The sequence below is a fragment of the Idiotropiscis lumnitzeri genome, chromosome 8, assembly GCF_059441095.1.
Source record: "Idiotropiscis lumnitzeri isolate Australia: NSW breed Sydney's pygmy pipehorse chromosome 8, RoL_Ilum_1.0, whole genome shotgun sequence".
Taxonomy (NCBI): domain Eukaryota; kingdom Metazoa; phylum Chordata; class Actinopteri; order Syngnathiformes; family Syngnathidae; genus Idiotropiscis; species Idiotropiscis lumnitzeri.
This window is the reverse complement of record NC_142398.1, coordinates 21247463-21256874: the sequence shown is the minus strand read 5'-3', so window position 1 is coordinate 21256874 and position 9412 is coordinate 21247463. Positions and strand designations below refer to the sequence as shown.

Below are 9412 nucleotides of genomic sequence, written 5' to 3'. Positions count from 1 at the left end.
GTTTTTTTATTGCCACTCATATTCCTTGCCGCACACTGAATTACAAATGTCGTCTAAATTTGTGCCCTGCTCACAAATCTTCCATTTATAGTGTTACACGATTTTGTGAAGTGCCCTGAAATCATGATATTATACATCGCAATTTGGAGGAAATATTTACTTGTATCCATCACGGGGATCCCGCAACGGTACCGGAGCCGAGCCCAGTTGAGAGGCGGGGTATATCATCTAGTTGTTACCAACCAATCACAGGGCACATAGCATTCACAAACAACCAAACATTTTAGTCTTCAATGAACCTAACATGCATTTCTTTTTTTTTTTTTTTTTAAATATGGTCGGAAGCCGCAGTCCATTTTTTTCAGTGCAATGCATTTCTTTTTATAAATATGCAACGTTATAAAGCCCAATTTTGTTGTCGGTGAGCCCACAAAGCTTCGACAAGCTGAAACAATTTGCGGTTAGTGGCCATGTACCCTGGGAGAGCAGCTGTGTTTTCGGATTCAATAAGACAAAAAGAAAGCCCCCGTAAACCAGAAGGGCTCCTGGAGGGACTCAATGAGCTCTCTGCACATCCGCTCGGAATTGCATCAAATGTGAGCTTCTTTTAGTCAAATCAGACGCTTTCCGTGGCCCTCGGAGGTGCTGGGTTATTCTGCACATAATGTTACTTGGAACATACGCCACAGAGATGCGAGGAGATGTACAAGTGTGTGTTTTGAATTGATTACAGCCAGAGGCGAATAACACGCGCTAAATCTACGGTTACTCGAGTACATTTTGGGATAAATTACACTTGCCAGAAAAATAACAAATAACGTTTTCAGTCGCGCAGACCTCAGTGACATGTATCCCATATTGTTTTTATTTGGTGATCACCACATTGTGTCTTTGTTTTTATTTTTTCTTCAATTTTTTTTTTTTGCATGTGTGTTTGTGCGGTGCAAGCCTGTCTCGTGGAAATGATGTTCTCGGCGCCGATTGGCTGTCGCCGTCGCGTGACAGACTTTTGATCTTAATCAGGGTGCAAACAACTGCTGCGAGTCGTTACAATGTTACTACACATCAATAATCATCATTAATTTGGGACACTTGACACTTAGACTTTGTATTAATAAGGATGGAAACAACAGCGGCATGTTATTGAAATGTTATTACTCATTATTAATTGTGACCTTTTGACCTTCTATTAATGAAGATGTAAACAACAGGAGCAAGTCATTAAAAACGCATCACGCATTATTAATCACCATTTATTAGCGACCTTTTGACCCCTACTCTCAGTACGGAGATCACCCGTCACATGTGGACATAAACTGAATTCTTATTTTCTCGCTTGGATGGATTAATGCAGAAAATATTTATTTATTTGTTTGTTTGTTTGTTTGTTTATTTATTTGTTTATTTATTTTTAACCCTTTTTGTTTTATTGAGACGGCATTTTGGGTGAGGCGTACTCATTCCCGACCTTGAGCAAAGCGAAGTGAGCTGTTGTCATTTTCAGAAGCACCTCTTAAATCAGCGTGAGTCATTGTGTCCGTTATCGACCTTTAATTAACACAAAGGGCGACTGAAGCACACTCACAAAATAAGCATTGCCAGTACGAGTGGTCTAAAAAGGTCGGCCCTTGGAGACGTGTACTTGAAACCGCCAACATTTCTCTTTTTGATGAGCAGATGGCACGTTCGCTCAATAGCCGGGTTGACATGGGGTCATGTCTTCCAATTAGAAAGGATCCCAATTGAAAATACATCTCATCTGAATCGAATTTTATTCGGATTCCTTTTGCAAATCAGAACAAGTGTGCGTGTGTGTGAGCTTATATTCTTTGGGTCAGAGCGCCCCACTGATCCACTTGGTGTGACAAGGACAGTCTGATGTTCTAATAAACCTCGCTTCCTCTCGACATGTCAAGTGCTGTAGTCTCTCATTTTTTGTGGGTTAGTCAGGACCGGAAACCTCCCGGCAAAAGTGCATTCTGACTTTTTATTATTTGTCACTGGACACCAAGTCAGAACAACGCAGGCTTCGGACATCAACGTTTAGCAGGCACATTGAAAATGATGGCAAATGCAATTTTTCAAGTTGTTATAGCGTTCTAATTATGTTGTACGTAAAAAAAAAAAACATACCAGGTACGGCAATCGTTTGGCGTGAACGGAGCATTTGAACAAAAGCTGAAAGTCTAAACTTTGTTGTTGTCTTCTTTCAAGACAATTTTGGTGTAATATGGAAGCAAAAACACCCCAAAATATATTCAAATACTCTGAACGTAATTGTATAAAGCTTCTAGGTTGTCGAGATTCGTAATAATTATCTGAGGTTTCCTTTCGATAAAAGTAAGCTTGCAGACTTTTTATTTGGAACGTTCTTGATAAAAAGAAAGCGTTTGAAAATCATATTTTTTGTATTGCGCAGAGAACATGATCAGTCGAACCGCTCAAATAAATTATTCACCCAAGGTCATAAAGGTGAAAGTGTTTGAGTTTGCAGAATTTCTTGAAAGATAAATAATAAATAAATACTTCGGTTGGAGGATGAAAAAAATAAATAAATAAACCTCCTCAGATTCCAGGCTCATTTTTGCTTTCAACATCTCCAAACTCAAAAGTTGCAATACTTGGGATGATCTCTTTGGGTTTTTTTTTTTGTTTTTTTTGGACAACTAAAAGAATAATATGATCACAGCGAAGATTCAACAGTGCCGAGCGTGTGTGCGGAATCACACATGAAGTAAGCATGATGGCATGTCCTCTTTTTTTTTTCAACCCTTGGAAAAAAAAAAAAATTCCTCCTTCTGTCTCACTCCTGTTCCTCGTTATTCATGTCCCCCCGATTCCTCGGGAGTCGTAGATCTGAAGAAAAAGAAGACTAATCTTCTCTTTCTTGTCCTGCCTTTGTTGCAGATGAGCCAAGCCGGGGTTTCAGCCTCCTTCACGCCTCAGATTGGATTGCTTCCACCCAGCCACGGACGGACGGACACTCGCGATGTGACGCAAGAGGCTCCAACTCACCCGGATAGACCAATGAGTTTCTTCCAGATCGGATTGCAGCACTGACGGAAGCGAAGGCGGGTCGAGGGGTCGTCGTGATGATTACCAGGTTGGTGGAGGCATTGGGCGGGATGTTCTCGCTCTCCAGCCATCGGACGAAACAATCTCCTGTTTTCTGATGAGCTGACAGCTCGAAGAAGCTTGTCGTGATCGTATTGTTTTGCATTCAAGGGAGGCCGTCTTGGGTCTGATTAACGGGATTAAGACCCGCAAGCAAAGATCTTTGTTGACCAGGAACAAACTGGTAAACACGTTGATTGCACATTCCAGTGCGACGGCTCTGGGAAATATCACAAGGAACTGCCCGAGTGAGTTCTACAAAACGGGTCATTTGGGACAGGTGGGGCGGCGTATTCACTCAAATAAAAAAAAAACAAAAAGAAACCAAAAAAAAAAAAAAAACATGAGCGATCGCTGTTTGAGAGATGAGGGTGAAGCTTGACAGCAAAGGGTGATGAGACATCTCATGTGGAAACTGGCTTTGTTCACTTGACTCAGGTGCAGGCAATCTGCGCACAGCAATCAGGATTTTGTTGAAGGGAAACATGCAAAATCAAATTATCCATTGACGCAGCAGCTTAATTGCGTCTCAAAGCAACTCAGGCAAAAATGAAGTGCAAAGGTGTTGATCCAACCACACGAGTTGTCTTTGGAAACGTGAGCCACATCCACATTTTCCGCGATTTAAAATATTGAGTATGAGATTCGTTCGTCTCATTGAAAGTTGTATTCAAACTAGAACATTCTGTATAATACCTGTTTTAATGAATGATACCGCAATGCAATAATTCTGATACTTTCACAATGTTACTTCTGTATTTACATCTACGGATGTTCCCTTGCCACTTTGCGCTTCGTCTTTTTCAGATTCTGTGCTTCCCAGGTTTTTCCAAAAATATTCATTAAAAATAAATAAATCAATCAATCAATAAAGCCATATCAGCAGCCATATTGCGCAAATACACATTGTTTCAAGGAGATGATTGACTCGGAGGCTTTTTCGAATCTAAGGGCACTCATACAAGGCACGTGATTGGGTCCTAGCGTGAGATCGACCAATGAGAGTACGAGTGGAATTATCCAGTGCGCTGATTGGCTGCGATGACTCAGCATATTCCCTTCTTGTATCTCGCCAGTCTCGTCCATGTTAATAAACGAACGGAACTTCTCAACAACGTTCTGTTTGCAAACTCATAATGTTATTCAAACGCGCCGTTTAATTAGTTTGAGTAAAGCCGCAGAAGCGGATAGTAAACAGCTATGTTCAGAAGCGGGACGCGTGTAACACGACAGAAACATCAGCAAATGAAATGTTGGTGTTTGTTTAAGTTTGTTTAACTAGAATATCATATTTTATTTGATCCAAAGGTCCTTGTTGATGTTATGTTAAGCGTAATTACTTCCGGCAACAGTGCTTCTTTAACATGGGTTTAAAAGTCAATGCACCTTTGGGGAAAAAAATGAAAGTATCTCTACTTTCTTAAAACAACACAATTGACTTCATTTTGAAACAGACAAGTTAATACTTTTAAACAATTGGAATAAAAAAAACGTTGAAGCAATGACAGCTGCGGTACACTTCTTTCAGCGTTGTCTTTTACAGAATAAAATGTAAAGAATTCGGCATCCAGCACACGACGCGTGTGGCGCAGCAGCGACCGTGGTGACGTCATGACATACTCTCGCCAACGGTGCATTGTGGGTCGAACCCAAGATGGCTGCGCCCTTGCAGGAGTGCTGATGAAGTGATTCCGCGGCGAAGTTCTCGGGCTTGCGTGTGATTTTCGTGAAATTCGGTGCCCCCAAACTACCCGATAGCTACCCGGCTCGTGGCAGAAGACCTCACGAGCCGAGTCGTCGTCAAAGTGTTTGCGGTGGCACGCGTGGCTCGCGTGGCTGTGGCTGAGGCTGACTGTCCGTGCGAAGATGGGCCTCGTCTCCAGCCCCTTCCCATAGCGAAGAGCCGTGGGGAGAGGAGCCACAGATTCCCCTGCAAACACGCACCCGTCCAGCTTGGATTTGACGGCTCCGACATACTGTACAGATTGTGGACGCTGTCTTACAATTTTCTCACCGGAATTGTTTGCGCGACGGTGTCCGTCATCGTCCGAAGACGAAGAGCTTCCCCAGCCCGGCTCGATCATTCTTCCACACCGAGGTCTGCATCTGCACACATCAAATTCTGCACTTCTCTGTCTTTTTGTTGCACGGCTAACCTCGCCTGTTCAGTGGCAGGACGAGCTGTCAAATGAAGCTTGCTAACGTTGCTAACATTTGCCTAGCCTGCTGAGCACCACCTGTGAAACTCGTGTCAACGTTGACTTGACGTTTAGAAATGATGTCGCTTCGCCAAAGTAAACCTAAAGTATTTTGTTATTCCTGTTGACCAAAGCGAAGTTGAAAACAAATCTGCGTGTTGTGTCAAAGGTGCTGCTGCAATGAACATAGTCAGCATCCTGACAAATATATTGATAACTTTGGTCAATTAAACTTTGGACCAGTTATTGGCTGCTTCGCTCGTGCAATCCGCTCACAATGAAACAAAAATGTGTGCTTTTGGGTCTGAATTACAATTTAGTTATACGTTGCAAGGGTTGGCATCGTTTGAATTTGGATACTTTCGGTTTCAATTCTTGGCCTCACAGTGCAGAGGTCATGGCTTCGATTCCGGCTCCGGCCTTCCTCTGTGGAGTTTGCATGTTCTCCCTGTGCCTGCGTGGGTTTCCTCCGGGTGCTCCGGTTTCCACCCACATTCCAAAAACATGCATGGCAGCTTGATTGGACACTAAATTGTACAGAGGTAGAGTGGCCGTTGGACGACCTAACTTCTCTCGAAAGGTCCGTCTTGAAAAAAAAACGTGCAAGTGTATCTGCAATTAAATCCACACATTTCCCTCCTTCGGCCATTGTGGTTTTAAAAAAGCAAGAATATATTTCAGATTTTTGAACGGTCGCCAGTTACAACTTTTGGGTGTGTTGATTCCGCATAACGCTGCCCCCTCACGAGTGAGTATCCAATCACAAGACGCGTTCATCACCTTCAACGTAAGGCCAGCGAGAAGGCCTTGCTGTCATCAACTCGTGATGTGATTGGCTATCGCAACTGTCAATCAAATCTGAAATCTCATTGACGATGACAGAAGAGATGCCCGCACGATTGTATCTGAAGGCCTCGGACAAATAGTGCGTGCAACTGGTATTGTGAAATCTGCCTGGCAACACGAGCTAGCTGAATTCTGATTGGATAAAAACTCTAACCTAAAATTTCAACTCTAGGATATAATATGACATCAATGTGAAGAATATGATCACAATTTCTTGATTATGTTAGACCGGCAGAGAAGGCCTTGCCCGCCCGCCACTGATAAATATTTTGTCACTCGTAGGGTCCCGATGAAAATGGACGCAGACTTGCTCCACTCTCCAGCTGTGGGCTTTGCTGAGGAGGAGGCCGACATGAATGACTGGGAGCTGTCCTTGGCCTTCATGAAGAAACGCCACTCGGAGAAGATCGAGGGGTCGAAGGCCCTCGCGCAGAGCTGGAGGATGAAGGACAGGGTAAATGTCTACTTTCCCATGTGCGGGAACGCGCACGGCAGGTTAATCGGACGCTCTAACTTGCCCGAGGTATGAGTGTTGTTTGCCTTTGTGTGCCCTGTGATTGGCTGGCGACCGGTTCAGGATGGACCCCGCCTACTGCCCAAAGTTAGCTGGGATAGGCTCCAGCATGACCCTTGTGAGGAGAAGCGGCTCTGATAATTTCGTAAGATTTTGGACTTAAAAAGATGGCGGCCCCCTCGGCTTGAAATGTCAACATCTTGACAACCTGACCTCGTTCAACTTTTTGAGCGTCTCCTCTTTATTTCTGCGATGTTCCTTGCTTCTCCAATTGTTCATTTTCATTCTCCAATTCAAGTTGTTCAACGAGCCTCCGTTTCTTCCGTTGCGATCCCAGAGATCTCGCCGTGGCCTTTCCTGCAGCCCATAGCTCTGAGGGAGAAACGCTGTCATTGTTATTCATGGCGATATCCTCGGTCTTGGCTGATTTAATTTCCTGTTTCTGATGAGCATCTGTTCGTAAAGAACCAAAGTCTCCAATATTTAAGTACGATCAGCCCTTAAAATGGAAATGTAATTAAAGTCCCGCACTGCTATTCATTGGGCGATAGGGACCGAGCTGGCCCGCAATGGGGTGAAAAATATGCTTAGAATTGACGGCCATTGAAATGCACTCTGGCTACATTTAAAGATTGCTTAAATTGATTCTTAATGAATTGTTAATGTCCAGATTATATTTTGTTTTTCCAGACGTCGGGAGGGAGATTGATGTTTTCCGCTTGTACTGTATGCCTTTTTATGATTGGGAAAAAAATGATTTGCATAAAATACTCCGATGTGAACGCTGATTATTTTCCGATTGATTAATACAGTACTTAAGTATGAATTTATCAGGTAGCTCGACGACATTATATTCATTTTGTTTACAGATTATTGTGATGCACGTTGATCAAGCCTGTCGAGCCTTTTTCTTCCTCATGTATAATCATATTTATTTATTCCTCCGTTAGTTTAACCATATCAAACCGCTAAAGGCTGTCCCATCGCGCAGTTTGAAGCGGTTTCGACAAGCCATGCTACGAGTTCCGATCCAATAAGTTGACTACAATACGTTTTGATTTCAAGCACCCCTCTGTTGGAACTTTCTTCCTAAATGAACGTTTTTTTTTTTGTTTTTTTTTCTCTCCAAATGTGAAAGATCAAAACAAAACAAACTCATGCATGATTCATGTGCATTAATTCAATGCAAATGATCATCTTCTATTGCAGGAATAGAAATCACATTCACAGAATCTTAAAATGATTCAAGGGAAGCATTTATTCATGAATCGGGCTGACTGTATTCTAATTCTGATTAATACGAATCACCCAAAATAGACTGCGCGGCTACTAGTTGTGTATAATTTCTGAGGAGTTTTTCGAGAACCACGCCGGTTACCGTTATGAAAACCAAGTCCGTTGCTTGACATTTTACCTCCAATGTCAGGAACATTTTTTTTCTCTCACTGGATTTGACATTAATATGTCTCTAAAGGCTGCTGTCATTTCAGCTCTTACGTTTTAAAGGGCAAAACTGCCACGGCTTCTGCGGCTCTTTGTGTCATATATCTTAGAAACAAGATTGCTACAATATATTAAAGTAGATGTTTAGCTTCCCTTATAGTGTGGAGTGAAGTCATCTTTGCTTACTTGGATGCTGACAATTTCACAACCGCTGGCAAATATTATGGAATCATCTGTCTTGGAGGGTTTTTAAGGTATTTAATTTTGTGGAAGTGACAAATGACAGACTGGCAAAATTTACTGACGGGCCTGCCTCTGCCTGTTTGTAAGAATGAAGTCATTTTGGCCAATTGATCGGAGAGTATCGATTACAATCGTAGGGAGTAAAAATGACGGAGTGTTGGATGACATCGGATTTAATACGACGCTTTTTGCAGGCTGATCTGATCAAAATGGGTTGTACGATTGCAGATGAATGCAAGTGTGGAATACGAGCACGTCATTTCCTTTGATGCACGATAACTTTCGACCTGCAGTACAGTACAGCATGCAGGTAGGCAAAAGGGCAAGGCAGCAGGTCAGGGATGCTTGATTTGTTGTCGTGCTTTGAGGCTGTTTTTTTATGTGCGTGTTTCGGGTCCTGCTGTGTCCCACTTGCACACTGACCTTTTACTCAGTCAGTGAGAAAGTCGAGCGCTCCTTAATTACCTTAACAACACCAGCGGTCGTAACCTTCCTGATAGCACACAAACACACAGCGTGCGTAGAAACACGGGCTCCTTTGGGCCTTCTATCCTACGGCGTCTGCGTCACTCTTTGCAAGAAGTCCCTTGGCATTGTGTGTTGAATAAATTAGGGCTTAGTGATATTTCGATGTTCATGCCAGGTATCTCAAATGACTACGTTGACGGTATAATTTTTGGTGAAACGATTAATCGACAACTAATTACAAATTAGTTGTTTGATAATCGATTACCAAACAACCAATTATCAAATTAATTGTTTGATTATCGTTGAATCGACAATTAATTACAAATTAATTGTTTGATAATCGATTAATCGTTTAAGTTGGGGACGGGCGAGTATAGTATCGGGCCAATATCGGCTTTATTTAAAGGTATCGAGTACTCAAGTCTCCGATATCAATAACTGTCGCCCTCTTGGATGTTCTACTATCAGGAAGTACATCCCTGCCATCTTTTCAAGTGAACTGAACCCATGCCAACTCTCTCAAATGCACATTAAGATGCAATTTTTTTTTTTTTGCACAAAACGATTTAATTTGGCATTTTCTGAA

At 42.5% G+C, this 9412-nt stretch overlaps 1 protein-coding gene across 3 annotated transcripts in view; it reads left to right on the top strand.

Moving 5' to 3' along the window:
* Window positions 1–2885: 2885 nt before the first annotated feature.
* The window catches only part of rptor (regulatory associated protein of MTOR, complex 1), a 77524-nt gene continuing 70997 nt past the window's right edge, over window positions 2886–9412 (top strand). For 2 of the 3 annotated variants that reach the window (XM_088301995.1, XM_088301993.1), the window contains exons 1-2: window positions 2886–3103; window positions 6441–6612. In XM_088301995.1, the coding sequence (XP_088158121.1) occupies window positions 3093–3103; window positions 6441–6612 (183 nt within the window). In that variant the 5' untranslated portion in view covers window positions 2886–3092. Of the gene's footprint in view, window positions 3104–4697; window positions 5213–6440; window positions 6613–9412 lie in introns of those variants that run through there. The other variant, XM_088301994.1, reaches the window with a different exon arrangement.